This window comes from Sycon ciliatum, chromosome 1 (genome assembly GCF_964019385.1).
Source record: "Sycon ciliatum chromosome 1, ocSycCili1.1, whole genome shotgun sequence".
Classification (NCBI taxonomy): Eukaryota; Metazoa; Porifera; class Calcarea; order Leucosolenida; family Sycettidae; genus Sycon; species Sycon ciliatum.
The window spans coordinates 94,386,474-94,413,347 of NC_088643.1; the positions used below are offsets into that span (position 1 = coordinate 94,386,474).

The 26,874-nt window shown below is 47.4% G+C and overlaps 1 protein-coding gene across 1 annotated transcript; it reads right to left on the bottom strand.

The window, feature by feature from the left end:
* Positions 1–723: 723 nt before the first annotated feature.
* On the bottom strand, positions 724–26,655 carry LOC135806601 (uncharacterized). The gene is made up of 19 exons (XM_065320805.1): positions 25,316–26,655; positions 24,616–24,850; positions 24,006–24,137; positions 23,385–23,552; positions 22,615–22,736; positions 22,019–22,148; positions 13,835–14,062; positions 12,735–12,957; positions 11,879–12,011; positions 9,972–10,311; positions 9,101–9,239; positions 8,529–8,674; positions 6,867–7,004; positions 6,210–6,474; positions 5,847–5,962; positions 4,471–4,611; positions 3,082–3,282; positions 2,386–2,669; positions 724–1,759 (listed from the first exon to the last, which is right to left on the bottom strand). Exons 1-19 carry the CDS (start codon positions 26,257–26,259, stop codon positions 1,204–1,206), a joined length of 4,641 nt encoding a protein of 1,546 aa, XP_065176877.1. The 5' UTR covers positions 26,260–26,655; the 3' UTR covers positions 724–1,203.
* Positions 26,656–26,874: the final 219 nt, after the last annotated feature.

Here is a 26,874-nt window from a genome sequence, read left to right on the forward strand (position 1 = left end):
CTTCTAGTCATTTTCCGATGATTTGATTGCAGTGATAGGGGCACCCGTCCATGACAACTGTATGGCCCTATGGAACGTAGCTTGGTATTGTCCTCAGCCCCTGCTGCAAGTACCATGTTTCATGTTCGAGCAGATTCGTTTGTGCTATGATCTGAGGCGTCTGGGATCAACTAACAGCATGATTGTGTAAGTGAATTAATTTGTCCACATCACCCTGCACTCTTCAGCTAACTGTCACTAACTGTTCTGGGCTGGCATTCCCGTGCCCAGTCAATCATGGCAAATTAATTTTTTTTTTAACTATTCAGTGAGTCCGGATCACCTTATAATTGTCTACACCATTTCGACTTCCCTGGGGAGCTCGCTGTTGTACATGTACTCATAACTGTGATGTGGTCATGTGCAAAACAACAGTACATCAACGTACTACTGTGTGGAAGGTGGTATCAATGTTCATAGACTGGATGGGTGATCTGCAATAGGGCTACATAACAAAATGTAATCCCGAAGAGTACTGACTGGGGTAGGGGAGGAGCAGAGCGTACAGAATACACGCGCCAGTGATCATAACTATCATGCTTTGTGATTGCCCCCCGCACAAGAGGTTCAGACTGAGACAGCGTATAGCATACATGCACATTCACAAGCCATGCCAACGGAACTCGTGTGTGAAGCGCATTCACAATTGCACACACATGTACATCATCATGTGACACCTGATGATTGGAGTTGATAGTGATAGTTGATAGTGAATTCTTCTTGCTAAAGATTTGAATAATAGTTCTCACAAAATGTGTACGTAATATTCACGGTATACAGTAGGAGGTAAAGTAATTGGAAATCCAAATTGAGTAGAGCATGAGTGTATGCATTTGCACAGTCTGATTGCCGCAAGCACACCACTCTGCACAGTGTAGCAGCAGCATGATGCAGCAGCTCCTGTGCTGCTGCTGCTGCTGCTGCTGCTGCTGATAGAACAGTGTGCTTGTGCAGCAGTGCAATGGCAATGGCAACATTGTGTTTCTCAACCGCTTCCATCAAATGCCTGCCCATTAGTCACTGTTAATAAGGGTACATTCAATAGTTTACACTCAATCATCAATGAAGGACTACATTCTCCAGGGCATGATATTCTAAATACTAGTATATAATACAGGCGTAAGTGGTTTTCACATCAAGTACAGCATGTCTGTAGGTCTACGGTTATATTACATGGGAGTAGGATTGTTCGCAATCAGGTGCATCAAGGTGATCTTGAAGAAGTGGATCCCGCAGTACCGACACTAGTCTCACATGTTTCTGTACTTTCTCCACATGGTTTTCTTGGAAATTACCAATGGAAATGCCAAATTTCTCGTAAAGCCTTCTTTGCACAACTAGTTTATTTGCCCGTAAGTAGGCATGTGTTTTGTACACACCCACCGACCCTAATGTAACGAAGAACAATGCTTGAATCAAGTAGTAGTTGGTAGCGCCTGCCCCGGGTGCTGCTAGGTTGGCAATGATGCATAGCACCGACAGAAGGATCGTCTCCAGTGTGTTGTTGTCAGCTCTCTCGAAAGGCGTGAACAGCGCCTGCATGCACAGGAACACGATGCAGCTGACCATTCCGGCGGCGTGCTGCGTTTCCGGGTCTAGCGGTATGTTGACCGCAATGGCCAATACGTAGCGACGTATCAGGTCGACTCCACTCCACATGCGCCGGTCTGTGCGATATACGCTGTTGTATACGTCCGAGAATGGCTTGAATCGTGGCCACCTAAACGTAGTTGAATGGCAAGAAAATAACATTGTTGGCACACAGTAAGTGAGAGCAATGCATACTGTGAAATCGTCACATTGAACAAATTATACCAAGCACAGAAGTACACTGCATACATACCGGTATGTCGTTCTCACTAACTGCTCCAACTTGGAATTTCCTATCCTGGTGATACAATTCTATGAAATCATTCGCATAACCTCTATAGGCCAGTGTAGGTCATTGTGGCTTTGCTATCTCCAACTGGATGTTCCCCAGGCATTCAACAAAGGTTCCGATCTTGAACACAGAGGTCAGTGTATGGAACTCAGTGTTGGAGGCTTCAGAGCACAGACGTGTAACCTTGCGCCCAGTCAGTCCTGCAAATGTACACGGGTATTTTGCAGACAAGCTACGAATTCCAATCAGCCACGTCAGGACTGCCACAGCGTCTTCTCTTGGCAATCGTTCAATCCCAGACAACAACTGCGGCCAATCCACAGCTGCCAGATGGGTCAAACCCTCCAGGCAATGTAATGGTATGCTATGGGCGTATGCATAACTGCAAGATGCAGAATGTTTGCTTTTCCCTGCTAGTCCCTACTGGTCTCTCCACCAATCTACCGCTCAGGTTTTGTACTTACTTGTGTAAGAATGGGAGAATGAACGGCGTTGGCAGAAGGATGAGCACAACGAGAAAGTTTGCAATGATGGCCGCAACCAGATGCCGTGACTGCCAGCAGATCACGTCTTCATCATCAGTGAGGCGAAGTGAAGAATTGATAAGCTGATCGGCCGTGCTGCGTGGACTGATTCTTGAGCAACGCAGGCTCCTGACAGCGGTGGAAGCCAGGCTTCCGTATGACATTAGAATCACCAGCCAGAACATCCGGATGCAGTTGCGCCGTGCAAAGACTTTAACCAGATACTGCAGAATGAGACAAAAAGGTTAAAAACAACTTCACCCTCATGCCTCTCAGCAACCATGCAAGTACTATGACAGTTTGGGTTTACACTTGTATGTACTGAGGAACGATCTTGCAAGGTCTACACGGGCGTACCTGGTTCCCTTGTTAGGGGATGGGGTGCACGGTCATACTTGAACCAAGGTTGACAGTTTTAGGGCCCGGTCCATGTACTCCTGGTACAGTACAAGTACACAGGCTATGACCCTGGGTCTAACTTTAGACTTCACCTTGCAGTATGATTGCATAGGTTTGATGCCCGAACTAACTCGGTCTGCCCCGTTGACACAGCTGCCAAAGCTCCTGCTGTTTGGTTTTATCCTGGCGTCCTGTAAGGAAGTGCAGCTGATAAGTAAGAACTACAGTCATACTGACCTTGATGTTGCTGAGCAAATAGGACACTAGTAGCAGAAACAAGAAGTATGCCGGAGAGAAGTACGCCCACAATAGGCGATCCAGAGCGGTGAACGTCTCGTCGAAACACATTCCAAAGCTGAGATCCAGGGTGAGTGTTTGTGTGATGTACTCCTGTCCACGAGGTAGATATGGGCTGCGATGCACAACCAGTGCTATAGACTGTAGAGAGATAGAGAGACAATACGTAAGAGAGAAAGAGACAATACGTTAGATAGATAGAGACAATACGTCAGAGAGAAAGAGACAATACGTCAGAGAGAAAGAGACAATACGTAAGAGAGATAGAGACAATACGTAAGAGAGATAGAGACAATACGTAAGAGAGAAAGAGACAATACGTAAGAGAGATAGAGACAATACGTAAGAGAGAAAGAGACAATACGTCAGAGAGAAAGAGACAATACGTAAGAGAGATAGAGACAATACGTAAGAGAGAAAGAGACAATACGTAAGAGAGAAAGAGACAATACGTAAGAGAGAAAGAGACAATACGTAAGAGAGAAAGAGACAATACGTAAGAGAGATAGAGACAATACGTAAGAGAGATAGAGACAATACGTAAGACAGAAAGAGACAATACGTCAGAGAGAAAGAGACAATACGTAAGAGAGATAATAGAGACAATACGTAAGAGAGATAGAGACAATACGTAAGAGAGAAAGAGACAATACGTAAGAGAGATAGAGACAATACGTAAGAGAGAAAGAGACAATACGTAAGAGAGAAAGAGACAATACGTAAGAGAGAAAGAGACAATACGTAAGAGAGAAAGAGACAATACGTAAGAGAGAAAGAGACAATACGTAAGAGAGATAGAGACAATACGTAAGAGAGAAAGAGACAATACGTAAGAGAGATAGAGACAATACGTAAGAGAAAAAGAGACAATACGTAAGAGAAAAAGAGAAAGACATCAAACAGTGAACACATACAGTAAAACCTGTAACTAAAGACCACCGTGACTAGCGACCAGCCTGGTACTACAGACCACTTCGCCAGGCACGGACGGTCTCACATTCAGATATGGGTGTGCGGTGCAAACCTCTAGCTAAGGACCACCTGCCACTAAAGACCGCTTTGTCTGGCCCCAAGGGTTGGTCGTTTGTCACAGGTTTTACTGTATTTAGAAAAAATGCTCGGACTTGTTGGTGATCTGATACTACCCACGTGATCTGATGAATTTTGAATTCTCTGGGGTGAGAGATTAGCCCATCCAAGGATGGCGAAGCAGAGCTTCATGTTCCTAACAACCCCCAAATAACGCATTGATTATAATTATTTATAACCATCAGGTTGACAGGACAACAATCAAGGTATCATATTGTGCGTAATGGTGTTTCAGCTGACCTGGCAGAAGAATAGCAGAGAGACGAGTGTCGGTGTCATGCCCCACGTGAAGTAGATACCGGCGGAGAACAGTGCTATGCCTAGCACACACGTTGTGATGAGCACGTTATACGGCTTGGCTCCGCGGCAATCTTGACAATACTGTAGAAAGCAGCAAGAACACCGCCAACATAGTTAACAACGAAACAAAACAGAGACTCTCCGGAGATAGCAACTCAGATAACACGAGCCATCTGTACATATAGCACCTAACCAGTACCGTAAAGTACCGTTGATCCGCCCCCACTCTAATCCCCCCCCCCCCTCGATTTTCTGTCTCTGAAGCGACTTGGCGTGGGGGGGGGGGGGGGGGGGATCAACGGTACTATACGGTAGAGAAATTATGCGTCTTTCTGTACTCATGTCCATATGCATACAGCCAACCTCGTACTACTTTCTAGTGCGCAAGCAAACATTCGGGTGAGAGTCTGTGTGAATGTGTACATCGAGTTGGACCTTTCTCACCTGTTTGTGTCTGAAAGATACAACACCGCATTGTCGTACAACGACACTGCACCAAACAGCCTTGATCGAATCCCCCCCCCCCCCCCCCCCCCCATGAAAAACAAGCTGGGAAGCGACTTGGCGTGGGGGGCGGATCAACGGTACTTTATGGTACAAGTAATCAGTACTAATCACTATGCAGCATGCTAGTGACCCAGGCCTGGCGGAACTGGTCTGGTTGGTCAGGCCATGGACATGCTATGCGCAGATCAACCTTTTGGCCACCAAAAGCGTGTTTACTGCCGAGGAGATCACGACAAGGCTATACTGCAATATGACCAGACCAATCAAAAACTACTTCTACCGGACCTGTACTTGTAGCCAGTGGACCTGTACTTGTAGCCAGTGGACCTGTACTTGTAGCCAGTGGACCTGTACTTGTAGCCAGCGGTGTTACATTTTCAATGTGTGAATCCTGCTGCTCTGGAGTGCTTGGCTCAGACATTGCATGCTATACTCATACAAGCTGAACTACTACTTTGAAGTATCCTAAGCCTGCTGAATCGTATCCTGCAAAGTGAAACAAGCACTTTCGTCTCTGCCCTCCGTCAAGGAACTCATCGCGGCCGCGACTACATGATGTAATCTAGCGGCACCCTCCCCCCCCCCCCCCCCCCCCATACACACTACCTGTACATTACTTGGACTTGTTCACTGCCAATACTTGTGGGTCTCCCCAGGAGAGGGGAGAGAGATTAAAAAAGAATCAAAACACACACACACACACACACATACACCACTCGCACTCACACACTAGTCTCAAGGCGAATGTCAGAGCATGGTCAAGGGCTAGGGTTATTGGTCCTAACGGCAGCAGGTAGTGACTAACTTACCACATAGTATGGTGTCAATGCAGTGCCGTTGCGACACCTTCCACACACTAAACCTTCTGTGTCACCAGAACAAGGCGTAGATACTTCTAGACTGTGATACAGGATGTGGGCTATCCCTGTAACAATCAGCACACAAGATTGAAGCAGAAAAGGAGATACTTCAAAAGTAGGTGGCTTAGTTTGTGTGCGTGTGCGTGTGTGTGTGTGTGTGTGTGTGTGTGTGTGGGAGAGACAGACAGACTGACAGATGAATGGATGGATGGACAGAATACAGATGGACAAGTCTTACATCATGGTTAAGTGATTACTGGCACTTACTGTGCCGCCGTGTGTTGATGTGACTGCACCATGCCCAGCACTAACCTGTCGTTTTTAGTTTATGTGCCGAGTCTGCATCTTGGCAGGTATCACGCAGGCAATCGCCATAGAGTAAAGAACTCTCCTCCTTGACTTCGCTCAGGAGTTGATAGGTACTTTTCGGTACGGGAATGCAGATGATGTTAAGATCTTGCAGTGACGTCTGGTTCAGATCAAGTTCTGTATTGTTACACTTGTACTTTGCTTTGACCTCACTTGGCATTTCGTTTGAAGGAACTATTCCTCCCCATTGGCTTGACTTCACATAGATCTGCAGCATTCAAAGATTTGTTGAACATAACGGAAAGCAGCCAGGCGAGCATGTCTTGAAAGCTCATAATGAGCAAGGCAGAATTCTACTCAATAGAGGATAGTATCAGCTGACTGTTATCAATAGAGCAAAGAATGTATGGTATTTTCCGGAGTATAAGCCGCACTTTGAACACTCAAGAATCAAAATTCACCCAAAATAAGGGCATGGCTTATACTCCAATGATCAAATTAACGGTGATACATAGGATAGATATCTGTACTTTGTGGCAGAAAAGGGGACGGGGGGGGGGGGGGGGGGGGGGTGCGGCTTATACTCCGTAAAATACGGTACTACTGGTCAGTCTTAGCCCTGAGCCACTGATATAGCTGTACAGTGTACAGTGTACTCACCTCTTTGCCTCTGCTGCAGCTTGCTATGACATCACTGTTTTGATCACAATTACACACCAGAGGGTCAGCTCCATTCAGCCACTCGCGATTCACCAGACCAGAGCTGGAACTGGAGGCTAGTCCTACAGCTGTTTCGTACTGCACACACACACAACACACACGCACACACACACACTCACACACGCACACGCACACACACGCACACACATGGTACGAAGCATTGTGTAAATCCAATGCACGTTTGAACCCTTCTACTTGCACCTTGGGTAAGTCCCAGACCAAAACCTCTCTCCTCCTACCTCGGATAAATACAAGACTGAAACCTCTCTTCTCCTACCTCGGATAAATCCCAGACCAAAACCTCTCTCCTCCTACCTCGGATAAATACAAGACTGAAACCTCTCTCCTCCTACCTCGGATAAATACAAGACTGAAACCTCTCTCCTCCTACCTCGGATAAATACCAGACTGAAACCTCTCTCCTCCTACCTCGGATAAATACAAGACTAAAACCTCTCTCTTCCTACCTCGGATAAATACCATACTGAAACCTCTCTCCTCCTACCTCGGATAAATATAAGACTGAAACCTCTCTCCTCCTACCTCGGATAAATACAAGACTGAAACCTCTCTCCTCCTACCTCGGATAAATACAAGACTGAAACCTCTCTCCTCCTACCTCGGATAAATACAAGACTGAAACCTCTCTCCTCCTACCTCGGATAAATACCAGACTGAAACCTCTCTCCTCCTACCTCGGATAAATACAAGACTGAAACCTCTCTCCTCCTACCTCGGATAAATCCCAGACCAAAACCTCTCTCCTCCTACCTCGGATAAATACAAGACTGAGACCTCTCATCTCCTTTCATGGAAATCGCATACTGTAAAAGCCATAATATAATTATAACGAAGTGCTAACTCTAACAAGTTAACGAGGAGAAATCTGTCGTTAAAATAGAAATCGTTATACAGAAATCGATACATATACTTTCCTATTGAGCGTTGAGAATGAGTGAAAATCGTTACCTTTGGTACACGTAAACTAGTCAATTTTGGGAAATCGTTATATATGCGCCTCGTTAGAATAATGGCTTTTACAGTAACCCAAACGCTTTGAACAGATGCAGTAGTTCATCTGTGGGGAGTGTGTGATGGCATTTTAAAACATTATGATCTTCCAGTCACTCACATGTCTGAAAGTATTGGCTACCAGGCTGGCGATGTGTCAAGCAAGCATAGCACATGTCATTATGATTGTCCTTGGTTGTGTATTGTGCATTTCTCTGTTTAGCTTCTTGTTATCCGATGGGACTTTATGGATGCATCGGAGTACTTCAGTGAACTAGGGAACAGTTGCAAAAACTTGAATGCCAGTGGATATGGTGGAAGTAAAAACGGAGTTCTGTGTGAATTATCACGGAGCCTTTTCAAGAGCATGTCTGGTATGCTACACATGCATACTGTCCAGTAGGTGTGTTGTACAAGATGAAATTCAGGGACGAGCAAAGCAATTGAATACAAATTCTCCGATAGAAACGTCTCTACCCTGCATCTGAAGTGATTGGTTTGGAAAGAGGTCCTTCAACAATAGCCACAGCTTGACAAAGATGTCGCCAGTTGAAGTATTCTCATCGATAGGACGTTGCCACACAGACTTACGGAACGGTTCTCGGGCAGGCTAGGGTCATAGAGTGTTGGGTTGAGATAGCCATGCGGACACGGAGCTAGTTGGAATGGTATCCGCAGCTCAATGTTCTTGTCAATCAGCAGAGACGGAGCATAGATCCTCAGCTCACCACGTGTGCCTGTGATGTAGTGTGATGTAGTGTGATGTAGTGACAAATCGGAAAAACAGTTACTGTAAAACGGACAAATTTGGGTCGTGAAACCTTAGTGATTTAGCCGGTATGAATTTGTGAGGTAAAATGTTAGCGATCTGCGTTCGTTTCAGAAGAGAGGAGACTGGAGAATCATCCATTTATTTGCATCCTCGGTCGTTTCGTTTCGTTCCTCTGATGAAGCCACAACAGTGCGTGGTTACTGGTCAGGCTGTACAACTAGAATAATTATGTAGTTGCTGATTTACCGTCTAGGTCTCCAGGGGAGTACTCCTCATCTCAACAACATCAAGCTTGCGTATGGCTCAACAGCCAACATCACTACTACACTGGTGGGTTCATTGACTTGTAACCTTGGTAGCCAAGGTAACCATACCAACACAAGGTCATTACCTGGCATTCCGACTAGAGAGATGCCGACCAGAGGCTGCCCGGGTACAAAAGGAATCTTGTCGTCGCTGGAAAGCTGGAAGTCACCGTTTTGCCGTAGAAGAACTGCTGCCTGAAAATGTGTGTCTTTTGTTCTTTCCACCTGCAAGCACATGCAATTGAACATACATGTTTCATCAGTACTCTTCCCGAATACTCCTCGCCACAGGGACTCTTTGTCTAAATCATCAGTCCACTTGCTCGAACTGGGCTTGCATGGGGTCTAATATGATTATTCATTATGTCCTGAGATTATTTCACATGCCCTGTGCTGTATTGTCTGTATGACCCAAACACAACAGCTACACATACAGGTACATGTACGTAGTTCAATATGGCTGATGATCCACCGACCATCCCAGTATCATGTGTACGTCGAAGTAAACTCAAGTAGACAACTGACACAATTTGAAGTCTGCGGCATACATTACAAGACAGACACCGTGTCAGCGACAATAGTTCCAACTCGAGTCAGCATCGACAGAAGCAATACTAACTACAACGACAGTAGAACAGCAGCAGCAACAACAACAACAGAAGAGGCTGTTGCAGTACGCGTAAAGTGTGATGCAATAGACCGTAATACATGTACAGTCAGACCTCGCTTAACCGCACACATGATCTGTTTTCAACAAAAAATATCCGGACAGGCGAGGGACCCGGATAACCGAACACACATACTGTATGCATGCATGACATATGCTGTAAATCGGTAACCAGCTATTTTCTTCCGGATGGCGAGGGATCCGGATAAAAGATGATCGGATAAGCGAGGTTTGACTGTACTTGGAAATACATATGCCGCGGCTTGGTGTACCTCCTATAGGGCACATACCGATATATACGCCGACGTTCTTGCATCTCCTTGCAGCTGATCTACACAGGAGAAGTTCAGGTGGAATTCCTCCCCAGGCGCCGGCATCAAGATGATGTTGGACGGGTTTGGTATGAGGTGCTCACCGGCAGGGCCAATGCGTGCCAAGGCATCGGGGTCCGTCAGTGCAATGGACGTGAACAGATTTGCGTCGGCGTCTCTGACAAACGTGCCTGACCAGGGTAAGAGAAGTCGTGAGATATCTGGCAACGTACTCCCGACTTGACGTGCCAGCCTAAACTGGGGCAGTTGATCGAGCAGGACTTGTGCTGTGCTGTTAAGATGGATAGATCGGCGCAGGCTGAAAACAGAAACGCAGCAGATTGCAAGTTAGTGGTACGTTAATCAGCATACTCATACTTTTAGCTACATGTACAGGGCAGCAGGCAAGCGCATTGCGTACACGCTGCCCGATGAATGTAGTTATTGTAATATTGTGGATTCCCCAAGCTTGAGCTCTGTGTGTACCACAGTTTGTGATAATGAGTGTGGATGGTGGAGTAACATGTACATCTCTACTCGGAGTCGGGTAGTAAGTTAAAGGGGAAGTTAAGGCAAAAACTAAAATTTCACCAGTTGTAGTCTTCGGGGTGCTGAGTCGAATGGTCTTGGTCCGAGGAAGCTGAGACGCTCCCTTCCTACTTGAATCCCAATCGAACTCGCGCACTTCCACCGAAACTGGGTGACTGCGCCCTACGAGATGGGGATTTGTATGCAAAATGTCACTAAAAGCGCCATTTCGTTCTTATAAAAGCACGGATGACCACGATTGGCCCATATGTTGTAGTCTTTTGGACGCTGAATCGACTGGTTTTGGTCCGAAAAGGCTGCGATGCAGCGTTCCTCCTTTATTCCCAATCGAACATGGTTGAAGAAGCGGTCACGTGCTCCTGGGTGCCAAAATCACCTGGTCACCACGCCAGCAGGCGACAACTTTCACACCAAGGTTCAACTCGAGTGACAGGACTGCACCCAAAAAAGGTCAAAACAGGCTGTAAGTTGTACCCTGCAGTAGGCCTAGCCCAAATTTGCCGGCAATTCTTCCAGCAAAATATCGAATTTTCCAACGAAAAGAAATTGCTGGCAAATTCCGAGCAAAATATCGAATTTACAGAGGATCCGGGTGTGTTTTGGTAATTTTATTCAAATTTCGTTGGTTTCATTGGGCCAACGTCGTGCTGAAATAGCTCGTGCAGGTTGTCAGGGGTACATAAATTTGAAATCATGCTCCAAAATCCGTAATACTGACACCATTATAAGTTTTGCTTTCCTCATCAGAGTCACCATCCACTTTTACCAAAGTAGACGGTTCATTCGAAGCCATTTTTGCCACAAAGCAGGAGCAAAATGGAGCAAAATATCGGAAACGAAAGGCAATGCCAAGCAAAATATGGAAAGTGATCGGGCAAAATTTGCCGGCAAAATATCGAAGCGCCCCGAGCAAATTTGGGCTAGGCCTACCCTGCAGGCACGGTGACCAGGTGACTGGTGTACGCAGGAGCACGTGACCGCTTCTTCAACCATGTTCGATTGGGAATTAGGGGCGAACGCTGCATCGCAGCCTTTTCGGACCAAAACCAGTCGACTCAGCGTCCAAAAGACTACAACACATGGGCCAATCGCGGTCATCCGTGCTTTTATAAGAACGAAATGGCGCTTTTAGTGACATTTTGCATACAAATCCCCATCTCGTAGGGCGCAGTCACCCAGTTTCGGTGGAAGTGCGCGAGTTCGATTGGGATTCAAGTAGGAAGGGAGCGTCTCAGCTTTCTCGGACCAAGACCATTCGACTCAGCACCCCGAAGACTACAACTGGTGAAATTTTAATTTTTGCCTTAACTTCCCCTTTAATACTTCGAAGTACGTACAAGCTATTTATTGAATCCTCGTGGCAGTCTGGAAGGATGTACTGAGAGTCAATGATTGTTTTCTGGCATGAGCAGCTGGCACCACGGAACCATAGATACGTGGAACTAGTGGAGATGGCAGGAGCGTATGTACCTTTAGGCAGGGAACAGCAAAAGCAGAAGCATCAACAGTGGCGCCATCAGTAAACTACCTGAGCTTACAAAAACGATTGGGAAACCTGGCTTGCCAGCTTGCCCTGATAGTTTAAAAAAAAACTGTGTTAGAAAGTACGTGAGATGGACACTGCATACATGAATGAGCATACTGTACAGGACATGCAGTGTTGGGTATTGTGTATTTTCAGTTGGCCCAGTACTGGCCAGCTACATTTGTTTCCACACACTTGCCCTGGCATGTCCTCTTTGAGTTTCAGGCAGCTGCTCGGATATTATCAGATCTGTTCTAGTGGATCCAACATGATTACTGGTGGGCCAGCTATTTGCACACACACACACACACACACACACACGCACGCACGCACGCACGCACGCACGCGCACACACACACACACACACACACACACACACACACACACACACACGCACACACACACACACACACACATACAGCATCCTGTAGGTTTCAGTTATCATCTCTATCAGTGGACTGCATTCACTGACACCATGATTGCCGGTGGATAGTGATGTACAGTCATGTAATTCAATCATCCATCCGCTTCAGGTTCAATCATCCATCCGCTTCAGGTTCAATCATCCATCCGCTTCAGGTTCAATCATCGCATAATCCCAAGTGTACGATCCAAAACGTCGGGAAGATGACGATACACAATACAGTCTTGACCCATTCAATACATACCTGACACTCCACCAGCCATGGTCAAGCTTTCGTTCCTGTAGTAACCAGTTAATGGACGCTGAGTTGTTCCGGTGCCAGCTCCACCCATAACAGTTGCCGCCAGTGGACATCCGAGCATATCTCCCGGCAAGATGGCATAGTCGCGGCAGAGAAGAAGGCTGAACGTGAAGATGTCCTGTCCTTGGATGCACGCACCGTTGTGATCAAAGTAGAAAAATGGCATCTGTGTTTCGGTGGAGAACACGCGGGATAGCACACAACATTAGCGGAGGTCAATCAATCATCACCTGTAGAGTTCATTACTGTGTACTGCATCAGATCGGCTATGTGGCTTAAGTTATACAACAGTTTGTAGGCTAGTGGATGGGTCTCACAGCCTCTGGCACAAGTGCCAAAATCCCATCACTGTGGAATTAGGCCAGTACAATAGGCAGCACATCTCCTGTTTATACTTGGAGGTGGTAGCAGTCCAGTCGGAGCAACGATTAGGGTTAGAATGACCCGATACCGACGTGGATATTAAAAAGGGTTTGCACATCTGTGTTACTAGCTGCTATTAAATTTGTGTTTAGAAACACAGCCAGCTTAGGAAGTCTACTGTACTCTCTGCCAGACAGCCACTGTGACCATGCATGATTATACCACGGTGGCAGACACAGCAGCTAGCGGTCAGGGTGAGGTGTTCTAGAAGTCTCACAACCAAGTGTCGGGCAGGGAATGAAACCTCGCCGTTAGTTAGTTGAATCCATGTTACCCTCACCCCGAGTATTGAGCACTCACTTGACTGCAGTTTTCGTCGCAGTTTATTGCATATCAAGGGGTTCACGCATTCACAGACATAAAGAGGCGAATATCATTGCATATAATTTGCACACAAGCCGGTCAGGGCACTCAAAACAGTACTCAAAATCCTGTGTGCATCATGCAGTGAAGGTCGTTTCATTAATTTTGGCATCAGGATCCTTCCCTCAAGTTCAGGCGAGAGCAAAGCAGTATAGCATCAACCCTCTGAAGTAGGGTCACCAATGTACCACTGTACCACTGTACCAATGTACCAATGTGAACCGATGGACATGTACATGGTAGGTAGCCCAACTCACTGATTTATTTGAGCAGTCTTCAGCCAGGTACAGTGCCGGTGTCTGAATAAAGCAACTGGACGTGAACCGCAACTGACTTAGGCCGTTCTCCACAACAGAGTTGTAGTTAATCGTAGAGCTCTTCTGTCCGACGTAAATTGCACCACCCTTGTTGAAGGCATAGTTGCGTCGGAAAAGAACATTGTATTTCGGGTTGAAGAAAAAGTATGAAGAGGTGTTCACCGCAATCTGAAAATTACACAGGAATCAAAAGTCACATGTTTAAAATACTGTAAAACATGTAATTTTAGGTGCATTAAAATTTCGGTTTCAGGTGTAATGTAGAATTAGGTGACCAGCTTTCCCATCACATTCAATGCATGCATACTCTAGTGCCTTTTAGGTGTAATTTAAATTTAGCCTAATTTAGGTGCTTATTTTCTCTACCGAAATCACCGAAATTAAAGTTACACCGAAAATAACATGTTTTACAGTACCATGTTGAGGCATGCAGTTTGTCCGTGCACACATCAGATGAGTACATACATGTACAGTCGAATGTCACTTATCCGGTCGCCAGTTATCCGAGCACGTCGGTTATCCGACAAGCCCGGGAGTGGTAATTTTATGACTCTCAACAGTAAAATTCTTTAAAAAACACTTTTTTGTTTTTGTTTTGTATTATTATACGGTGTAATATGCATTTACTTGAAGTAGATGTGGTCAAGTATGCTAACATGTATGTGTACATGGAGCAATTCATGAATATGCATGAATATAATACTCATAAAAAGGACACACTTCAGGCTCATTACAAACATCTACACAAGGAAACCCAACCTTTGCAAGCAGAAACAAATCAAATTCACACTTAGGCTGTTAGGTAGGTCGTCAAAACCTCGTTAGTTACATGTATGTCCAGTGGTTGTCTCTTGTTGTCGCACTACATGTCGCGCTTATTGAGTTTTCTCGCATTTGCACCTTTGTGTCATTATTGCAATTTTCGCTGTTTACTTTAGCTATCTTCTTTCTTTCTTTCTTTCTTTTTGCGCTGTTTTACCACCTTCTTACTGTATTTAATCCACTGTTCCTGTTCCTTTTCCCTTGCCTGTATTTCACCTGATGAGAAGGCTTGAAAGTATACTTGTGAAGACAAAAACTTTCAAGATGTTTGTAATGAGCCTGAAGTGTGTCCTTTTTATGAGTATTATCGCATTTTTGTCTCAGAGGAAAATGCATGAATATATTTGGGTATTGTGTACTAGTGTTGAAACGAATAATCGAATAATTTAGAATATTCGTGGGGTGAACGAATAATCGAATAGTCGCAGGGAATTATCAGAAATCGAAAAAAAAACAAAAAAACAAAAAAAAACAAAAAAAAACGATCTACGCTCAGTGCTGACCCTACTGATATTTGCACTGCGTAGATCTGCTCGCAGCATTTGGCTTCTCAATCTCTTCTCCTCCAAGTTTTAATCTCCTATCGGTATCTAGTATTACTTCTGTTCTTTCTATACGAGGGAAACATGGATGCAGTGAATGTGATTTTCGGTCTTTGACCACTTTCGACCAAGAGTCAAGACCCTATGCAGAGCTGGATCAGGCGTTGCACACTCTGGGGGCGGTACAGGTTAACTGGTTTTGCACCTCCACATAACAAAATCCGATAATCAGCAAAAAAATTAAAAAAAACTACTAACAAGTGCTGAAAAAGTGTTGAAAAATGCCATCATGCGTACGATAGAGAATCCGTGTTCGGTTTAAACACTATTGTGTACATAAATCAGTGAAATCCAGCCATATATGCACATGAAACATGATATCAGTTATCCAACATATCCAGTTATCCAACAGGCCTGATTCCCGAAGTGGTCGGATAAGTGACATTCGACTGTACATGTCACGGTATCACGAAGGTAGACAGTTATAATTATGTCATGTAGACAAGTGGTTGATAAATATGGTGGTAAAGACACACCTGGCAATATGGCGGTAAACACACGCCGCCCACACACGCTCTCTAAGCTGCAAAGTTCTGGCACAGAGCTCTCCTTCTCACCACCACCACCATCAGTTCGCGCCTGGCGCCTCGTCGATGCATGGTTGGCGGTATCCGACATAGCAGGCTGGTACATCAAGTAGCGCATGGCACATAGAAGATGACACAGCAACGACATAGCTCGATTGCGACGTACGTTTCGTCCCCCGCTGGACTCATCAGGCAATCTTCTTCTTGGATGTCTTCATACGGAGCTTGACTCGGGAGAATGAAGTTGAAGACACCACTGCAGCTGTACTTATGGTTGATAAATATGGTGGTAAAGACACACCTGGAAATATGGCGGTAAACACACGCCTGCCCACACACGCTCTCTAAGCTGCAAAGTTCTGGCACAGAGCCATATTGTTAGGTGTGTCTTTACCACCATATTTATCAACCATAAGTACAGCTGCAGTGGTGTCTTCAACTTCATTCTCCCGAGTCAAGCTCCGTGTGAAGACATCCAAGAAGAAGATTGCCTGATGAGTCCAGCGGGGACGAAACGTACGTCGCAATCGAGCTATGTCGTTGCTGTGTCATCTTCTATGTGCCATGCGTGTTGTGTCATGTACTGACATAAGGAAGTCGTTTATTTTACAGACAGATGAGTGTAGATATAGTGAAGAGTCAGGGAGGCCATGCCCAGCAGAGCATGGTATCGTGCGTAGCACGGGGGTAGTGAGAGGTCACGTACCGTCTATACATGGCGACAGGCAGGGGAAGGACTATGCCGTGAATGGGTGAAAGGATAACATGATACAGGATAGGACATCTCCCCCTTTTTGAAAAAAAATTAAAGAGAGCAAAAACACAACAGCTGGGAAAAAAACTGTTATGGAGAAAAGGCAAGACAGATACATGTACGGGTTGTACATAGCCGGGCACATAGAACAGAATTATGCAATGTGCGGGAGAGCAATAGCAATAGCATGAAGCCAGAGAGAGTTATATGGTAGCGATCAATCTCTGCGGTGGCTGGATGTTGTTGCGAGCACGGAGAGTTGGCTGTGACGTAGGCACAGGCTGTTGTTGCGGGACTAGCGCGGCCGGTGGTACTGCTGGCACCGGTCCGGGAGGAGTCACTGGCTGGAGCAACTTCACTGCACGGCGGTTTCGGCGCAGAAGACCGGATGAGGTGGCGATGTTGTAGGAGCGATCGGCGAGTTGCTCAACCACTGTACCCTCGCGCTTGTCGTCGACCCACACTTTCGCTCCCAGTGGCAGAGGGGAGAGCGACTTTGCTGCGAAGCGTTGATCGAAGTGATCTTCTTGCCGATGCTTAGCCTCCTGCTCCTTGGCCCGGAGAGCGGTGATGTCTGGCCAGGAGGGTTGCAGGAGATCAGGTGGGCACGGAAGATTGGTGCGGAGCCTGCGGCCGTACAATAGTTCGGCGGGCGAATAGCCGTTGGCCAGGGGTGTGGAGCGATACGCTAGGAGGGACTGCTGTAGATCACCTGGCGCACGGATGAGTCGTTTGGCAGTCTGCACAGCGCGTTCTGCTTCGCCGTTGCTTTGAGGGTGCTTCGGGCTGCTGGTCCGATGCGTGATGTTACACGACGACATAAACTGTGCAAAGGCGTCGGAAGCGAACTGTGGCCCGTTATCGCTGACGAAGATGTCCGGATAGCCGTGGGCAGCAAATATGCTCTTCAGATGAGTAATGACGGCCCGTGACGTAGTCGATGAGAGACAAGCGACATCAATGTAACGGGAGAAATAGTCGACGGTAATCAGGTACTGGCGGCCGTCGACATCACAGAGATCCGATGCGATACGCTGCCACGGACGCTCGGGGAACGGAGTTGTCTGAAGAGGCTCTGGAGACTGATGACGCTGCTTGATACAGGTAGTGCACTTGGCGACGTACGCCTCGATGTCGGCAGAGATACCTGGCCACCACGACGAGAAGCGGGCACGGGCTTTACTCTTCGTGACACCTTGGTGACCATCGTGCAGCTTCTGGAGGATCTCAGGCTGTAGCACGGACGGAACAACCAGGCGAAAGCCGTGGCACAATACACCTTGCATGTGAGACAACTGGCCTCGCTCACGATGGAACGGCTTGATGTCGTCAGGGACGGTAGCAGGCCAGCCATGGATGACATAGCGCATCACACTGGATAACACGGGATCTTCAGACGTAGCCTTGGCTAGGTCGGCGAGAACGGATGGACTTGTGAGATCTTCGGCAGTGGTTGATAAAACCATGCCGATGTCGTCTTGCAGAACGTTGTCAACTGATGCCGATGCTGGCGCTCGTGAAAGCGTGTCAGCCACCACCAGATCCTTGCCGGGAACGTGTATGGCATGGACTTCGTACCGGAGGAAGCGGAGCAGCATTCGTTGGCATCGGATGGGAACCTTGTCCAGGTCTCTGGTGTTGATCAGTGGCACTAGCGGCTTGTGGTCCGTCTGCACGATGAACCTGGGAGCGCCGAAGAGGTACTGGTCTAACCTCTCGCACGTCCACACCGCTGCGAGGCATTCCTTTTCGATCTGCGCGTAGCCTTGTTCCGTCTTGGTCAGGGAACGGGAGGCGTAGGCTACTGGGCGCCAGTCGCCATCGTGCTTCTGGAGCAGAACACCACCAATGCCATAGCTGCTGGCATCGGCACTGACCATGATGGGACGCTTGGGGTCATAGTGCACTAAGCACGGGGCTGAAACGACGAGCTCTTTCAGCCGACGGAACGCGTCCTGCTGCGGGGAGTCCCAGAACCAATCAGTGTCGGTGTGCAGGAGCTGACGGAGGGGCGCTGAGATCGTAGCCAATTCCGGGATGAATCTGGCGACGTAGGTGAAGAGACCTAAGGCACGGCGAAGCTCAGGAACATTCGAAGGCTCCTTGAGGTCGTCAATGGCGGAGACTTTGCTGGGGTCGGGTTTCACACCGGACCCGCTGACGATGTGTCCCAGGTACTTGACTGACGACTGCTTGAGGTGGCATTTGTCGGGGTTCAGAGTGATGCCTGCGTCGGCAAGGACCTGGCGCGTTGTGTCCAGCCGGTGGTCGTGTTCAGCTTCATTAGCGGCGTGGACCAGAACGTCGTCCATGAATACCTCGGAACCTTTGACGTGGGAGAGGAAGTCCTGCAGGCGTCGCTGGAAGATTTCCGGTGCAGAGGTTATACCGAATGGCATCCGGAGGAATCGGAACCGACCCACAGGCGTGATGAACGTGGTCAGCTTGGATGCAGACTCCGTGAGAGGCACTTGCCAGAAGCCGCTGTTGGCATCCAGCGTGGAAAAGACAGTAGATCCGGCGAGCCTAGCCAGTGTGTCCTCAACTGTCGGAAGAGGGAAGTGCTCGCGCTTCACGTTGCCGTTCAGCTTCTTTAGGTCTACGCAGATCCGTACGCGACCATTAGGTTTACGAACCGGCACCATAGGAGAGCACCAGTCAGAGGGACCCGTTTCCCGGACGATGATGCCCATTTCCTCCATACGTGCGAGCTCTTCTGTGACCTTGTCCTGTAGAGGCAGAGGCACACGGCGGGCAACACCACAGTGGTACGGCGTGGCGTCGTCCACGAGCTTGATATCAGCTGGGGGCCCAACCATACAACCGATGGGCTGTGCTGGCTTGCTGGTACACGATTCTGCTGCATCTAAACGCTGGATCAGGCGAAGTCGGAGGCAGTCTCTGCGACTCAACAGGTTGGTAGATCCAGGACCATCGATAACTACGATCTCCATAGAGAACAGTTCACTCTTGTGCATGGTGTCTGCAGTGAACTGACCCTTGATGGATAGAGGTGCACCAGATGGACCAAGGAGTTTGGTAGTGGATGGTGTGAGTACAGGGCGTTGTACGAGATTCTGATACGTGGAGTGCGTGATACATGATACATCTGCACCTGTGTCGATCTTGAATATCAAATTTGTCGAGCAAACAGGCAGACTTACTGACCAGGCGTCGGTGGACTGGGAAGGACTGGCGTTGGATGACAGCTCTGCAACACCACCCATGAATGGCGACGGGGACGCGAGCGATTCATTTTCGACAGCTCTGGCACCACGCGTGGTGGCTGGAGTGGAAAGACAGACGGCGGCGAAGTGGCCCTGCTTGCCGCATGAATTACACTTGCGACCAAACGCAGGACACGCAGAACGGTTACTCTTGTGCGAACCAGCGTGGCCACACCACGGACATGTTGAAGCTGCAGTGCCGCTCTTCCTCTGCGTGGACGGCGTTGGTGCAGGCTTCGACGGAACACCGCTGCGCTGGCGGCGACTCCTTGCATCTTGCTGCTTTCCTCCAAAGCGGGATGCAGCATTGACCTGCGGCCTGGCGGCTTGCGCTGCAACGTCTCCGGAAATTTTCTCGGCCTGCCTGGCCCTGAGAACTGCGTCCGTGAGGGTGAGTTTTGCGGGCTCAATCAGCTGCAACTCCTTGGCGACTTGACGATCCAGAATGTGAGCCACGAGGCGATCTCGAATTCTGTTGTCCTTCTGGTCACCAAAGTCACAGAACTTCGCTGCTGCGTGAAGTTTCCGAACAAATTCTTCCACGGACTCTCCTGGAAGATGGACGCACTGTTCGAAGATGGTCCTCTGGTGAAACACATTCAATGCTGGCGTAAAGTAAGCGTCCAGCTTCGTCATGACCTTGTCATACTTGTCCTCGTCTCCAACGGTGTCGAATACCAGTTGATCGAAGACAGTTTCGGCCTCAGGGCCCAGCGAGTAGAGCAACGTAGAGATTTGCACTTTCTCGTCTTTCGCGTTGAGCTCTGAGGCGAGGCGATATCTCGCAAACCGGCGTTTCCAAGCCGGCCAGGCATCTGGAATGGAGAAATCAAAGTCTGCAGGCGGCGCGAACTTGGCCATTTCTACTCGAAGTGTAGACCTGGTTGACTAACTTCTGACACCATGTTGTGTCATGTACTGACATAAGGAAGTCGTTTATTTTACAGACAGATGAGTGTAGATATAGTGAAGAGTCAGGGAGGCCATGCCCAGCAGAGCATGGTATCGTGCGTAGCACGGGGGTAGTGAGAGGTCACGTACCGTCTATACATGGCGACAGGCAGGGGAAGGACTATGCCGTGAATGGGTGAAAGGATAACATGATACAGGATAGGACAATGCGCTACTTGATGTACCAGCCTGCTATGTCGGATACCGCCAACCATGCATCGACGAGGCGCCAGGCGCGAACTGATGGTGGTGGTGAGAAGGAGAGCTCTGTGCCAGAACTTTGCAGCTTAGAGGGCGTGTGTGGGCAGGCGTGTGTTTACCGCCATATTGCCAGGTGTGTCTTTACCACCATATTTATCAACCATAAGTACAGCTGCAGTGGTGTCTTCAACTTCATGTAGACAAGTGGTCCTTTTAAACAGGTGGTCCCTATACACAAATGATCCCTACAGACAAGTGGCCCCATAGACAGGTGGCCCCTACAGACATGTGACACCTATAAACAGGCAATCCCCATAGAAAAATGACCATCATAGCCAATCAAGTCCTATAGACAGGTAGCCCCTGTAAACTTTTTTCTTTCTTTCTTTTTTTCAGGAATCCGGCCACAACGCCTGCACAAATACATACGATGACGTAACAAAGCCCTAAAATATAAAAAATTACTAAACAGCAATAGCTGCCTCTGAAACCGCCAGCGTGGAGGGAGGCTCTTGTTGATCCATTCTTTGTTGATATTTTCCAAATAATGTTCTAGACCCTCTAAGGCACATTATACATGACCTTAGGAGGGCAAAGGAAATGCGGCACCTGACAAATGCCATGACATGTGAATATGGTTCATTACGTCTGTCAGCCAGCAGCGATGCGCCTCTTATACAGACTGGTTGCCGAACGCCCAAAACCACCTGACGCCGTCATGACCACCGGGACAAACGACGTATTTGCGACATTCCGGACCCGCTTCCGGACCAGCGCACATTACCCCTATATGCAGGTAGTCCTTATACATTGTATACAAGTGACCACTATAGACAGGTGGTCCCTACAGACAGGTGGTCTTTCTGTGCAGGTTAAAAAGTGCATAAAAGCATACCTTTTGGCTGAAACAACTAGTGTCAGGAGGCAGGTGTCATTGCATCACTGTGGTCAAGCGCATGCCCACCTGTCCATGCACATGCACTTCTACACGCCATGCTGCTCTACCGGCCATGGTGTTTGTGATACACTTTGTACTTTACCTGACTGCCATCGTACAAGGCAATGGCTCCTCCGTCTTGCGCAACATTGCGCAAGAATGTGATGTTGCCAGCAAAATTGACTACAGAGTCACTCAGATACATTGCTCCACCAAGGTTGTTTGAAAACAGACTGCAGACAAGACAAGCCATTAAAAGGGACAGCATGCAAAAGAATCCAATGGTCGTTATTCCAAAACAAATCTGCCTGATACAAAATTTTGTACCTGGATTGTGAAAAATAATGCCCAGGGAAACTCAGTGAAATTGAAGAATGGGATAACGCTAACATGGATACACTTGAACTGCACCAGTGCAGTAGTGGTAGAGAATCAATGATTTCTAACGTACAATTGAACAACATCATCTGGCACCGTGAGTCTGACCCTGCACAGGAGATCTCTTTCTGAAAATTGCAGACACATGGTCACCCAGCGTTTGCTCCCATAAAAAAGAAGAAGAAGGGGTATAGCGTAGGCTGATGCAACCTACAGCTGCTGCACACTGCTGATGGAGATATCTAGTGTTTGCCAGTAAGAATTTAGCAACTACCTCCGATACACCATTGTCTCTCTAATGGACAGTGAGCAATCACTAACCTGGTCCCAGTAAGGTACAACATAACATGTTTAGCATGCAAAGCACCGCGATCCGCTTCACAACCATCAATTGTAAGATTGGCCATTATATATGCCCTTCTTGGGAACGTTTCAGGATCCGGCTGAAACCATGAATAACGTTAGAAGGAAAAATAACAACACAAACGTTGAAATGACATCAGTGGCACTGGAGAAAACTTGACATAATTAGATGCAGTCAACTTTGCGTATAACGACACTCGGCGGGGCATCAAAAAAGTGTCCTTATTCGCGAAGTGTCGTTATACCTGAAGTCTCATTATATGTGTTACAGTTAGATGGGATTTTGCTCTGGCCCTCTGGGCATGGTATTCGCGGGTTGTCGTTATATCCGCAGTTGTTATTATCGAAGTTGACTGCACATGTAGGCATGTACCGGTAGATGAGAAATAACATTAGTACTGTGTTGAACAATTCAGCAAAGCACTAGTAGATACGTGGCGTATTACGTAGGTTCTATGAACTGTGCAGTATGTAATGGAAAAGAGAATCCACAGCGATCTCTATGGTTGTGCCAGAGTGAGTACTTCATCAGAGTACAGAAAATAGGAGGAGGAGGAGGAGGACGGTGAGGAGGAGGAGGAAGACGGTGAGGAGGAGGAGGAGGAGGAGGAGGAGGAGGAGGAGGAGGAGGAAAACAACACTGAACCATACCCACACAAATGGAACATTAATTCAACACTGCCAACAGGAGTATTGGTAATGGCATCACTCTTTTGGAGAGTACTTACATAGTATGTGGAGGTGGGAAAGTGAGAGCAGAACTGATAGCCAGTGTCCGGATTGATACACACTGGGCAGCCCTCATAGTCCTCATAGCGCCGTTCAATGTGAATAGCACTTCCAAATAGAGCCGAGTTGTTCTTCAGGGTGATTGTGTCAACGATTACTTCATTCGTCTAAGAGCAGCAACACACAATTGCACAGCCAAAGTGACATGTGGTTTGAAGAATATTTGGTAACTTACAAGCATCAGTCAGAAGATGTGAAGACATTGTGGCCATGCCTGTACTAGCACTGATAATACGACATGTTACGTAAATCCTCCTCGTGACATGCTGTTACCTATTTCCGACTGAGTGCCTCCCGTGAGTGCTCAGTGACGTGGCTGGTCCACGTTTTTCGGGGTGCACGGCCGGTCGCAGTATTCTTGAAGCGATTCAAGCACGTTCTTCTCAAAGTTATTTATTATTTACTCAGATCACGCGAATAACCACGGTAGTTGGGCGGCAGAAATACTAATGAACTAATCGTTTCAGAATACATGAAAAAGGTGCACCATGGAAGTAGTAGAAGTTAAGATTGTGCGTGCTGCGCGTGTGAAGCGTGGTACACAGCAGGTGCCTGCTTACTTCAAGCTGGTAATCCGTCGCAAAGATCCGTAGCGCACCACCTTCTTGGGTCCAGTTCTGCAGTCCATTCGATTCGAATGTTGCTTGGAACAGGATGACACTGTTGCCCCTAACTAGCCCACTGATGCTGATCTGCAGATGATCACACAGACATGCACTGCTAAGTGACCAGGCAGCCATGGTCAATGACTGTAATACACTGACTTGCTATTCAGATCAAGCCCCCCCCCCCCCGCCAGTCAGCACTCAGCATGACATATTGTCCTGCAGATCACACCACTCTTGTCTATATATAAGAAGAAAAGAGGACCAAAGAGCTACAAGTCACGCCATAATATCCACTAACACCACCAGTTACTTTACAATCAGCTCATGCGATAACATTGCACGACACTGAAAAAACGGTACAGAGGTTCTACACCTCTTTTCTTCTTATAAATTAATCCTTGGCTCTCCACCCGAGTCTTGTCTATATCATTAGACAGTGATTATGTGAGCTTGTAAATCTAAAGGTTATCTAGTATAGGTCACATGCACTGACTTGGGTTCGGATCATCGCTAAGACGCTAACCCAAGTCAGTGCATGACGTAACATGTCACGGTCACTTACCTGCAGACCACTTCCCTGCTGTCCAACATGGTTGAGGAAAGAATTGCCGAATATAGCCACAGTGTTGTCTTTTGCATTGCACTTCACGGCAACGGCCATTGCCGACCCGATGCTCTGAGCCGTGTAGCGCGGTCCTAGAGCTGCAAATGTGTTGTCAGTCACATACACCTGCAAGTTTGCTGCATACGCATCAAGGCGAATACGCAGCAACGTGGCATGACCAGTTGTCCGGCATCTAAAAGCAATGATAAAACACAGCAATTGTCAACACTAGTTCAACAGACCCAGCCATTGCTGAATCGGATACAGATGCATGGATAGCAAGCCGATGTGAACTGACTATCCTGCCCTCTCCTCTTCTCCCAGCCTGACTTCGGCCCTACAGTCAACTTCGCTAATAACGACTGCGGATATAACGACAATTCGCGAATAATGACAGAATTTACATGCCCAGAGCAAAGTCTCATCCAACTGTAATACATAGAATGCGACTTTGGGTATAACGACACTTCGCGAATAAGGACACTTTTCTGATGCCCCGCCGAGTGTCGTTATAAGCGAAGTTGACTGTACTTCACATACTGGGGGGATTGCACACTGAGACCATCATATCATCTTCGCAAACATATTAGCAGCAGCAGCAGCAACAGACTCTGGGTGCCTCAATACGAACACAGCAATGCTGAGATATTGTACTTACAGGGATTTCAACTGTGTGCGCGATATATAGGTTTCCCAGCTGTCATAAGTCCACGGCAGTGGTGTCTTGCTGCGCACTATTGTAAAGTTGTTCTCCACAATTAGAACGCCACCTGCTGACGGTGAAGGGATGGTCTGAAACACATACACAGCCGCTTGAATCTGTAAGTTGTTAAAAGATGACTCATATTCATTATCCGGTGTGGACGCATGATCGAGCTTCTCAAATGTGCAATTCTGAATTGTAACCTGCCCGATAGGGTTCAGGATTCCAATGGCTTGTCTCAGTGTTGGCAGCTTCAGGAACTTGCATTTGTCAATGATGAACCGACCAACGTTGTTTATAGTGATGAAGAGGTCAATGTAGCTACTGGCCATTTCAAAGATGAGATTCTGTAGCAGGACCTCAGTGGAGTTGAGAAACGCGAATGCCGCCGAGCCGAAGAAGTTTGCAGCATCCTTCAATCCGCATACATCACCATTATGATTGCCCACTTTGTTCAGGTTTGGCTGATACGTCTCGTTCACAGGGCTGAGAATCTCAAACGGATTGACAACAACAGTAACGTCCTGTTCTCCACTGTCCGCAAGCACACTAAAGTTGTTGCAGGCTGCCAGCAGTTTAGGTCCACCAAAGATTGGCATAACGAACCGACCAGGCAGTAGTCGTAGCTCAAAATGCGTGGAGTTCGTAAGGCTTGCTTTGCATCCGCCATCAATGATTGTTACAATTCCATTGCAGGGTATGTGTCGAGTGAAGCCACACGTTGTCACGTCTGTGCTACCATAGTCCGGTGCAATGTAGCGTGTTTCCAGCCTCCAGGCGCACGTAGCTGATGGCATAAGCAGCAATACCGCGATGCTCAGAAGAAACATCGCCCGGTGTGCTAGACCCGGCAAAGCGCCCATCCTCGTCTTGCTTACAGGCACACACTGCATATTCATTGTTCAGTGGTTACAAAGCTAAGGGAACTATCCGTGATTTGTAGCACTCGATGAAATGAAACCATCACAATCTCCTACTGCATATTTCCAACAATAAACTAAGCTTACTGAGTCAGACTGACCCCTCTGTAGCCTTCACGTTCTACTACTAGTACTAGTATGAATGGCACACATCGTGGACCGCTAGCTTCACTCCGCAGCGTCAAATCAGAAAGGAAACGGGTTCCAGGTCGCGGTTGCACTTTCTCATTCAGATTAGAACGGTGGCTGCGAAGGGTTAGGAAAATCCGGAGCAGGCGATCTTCCTCAGCAACATTTCTTGAGCGGCAAAACCGTCTTGTAATTTTTTCACTGGCTTACGTGGGTTCAGTATTTTGGAATTTTGGGCTTTGACTGATTTGGAGGCACGGCCACACACCGCTATCACGAGCCGAAGTCAAAATTAATACTGCGGAGTGCGGTAGTCTGTATAAGGAAGGTCAGAATGGAATTTTCATCTACGTAAATACTGCGTCTCATCCACGTGATCTGTACTGGATAGATCTACTAAAGAGCGAAGTGTGTAATCATCATGATTGTTCCGCTGAGGACAGCATACATCATGTATGTAGCTTT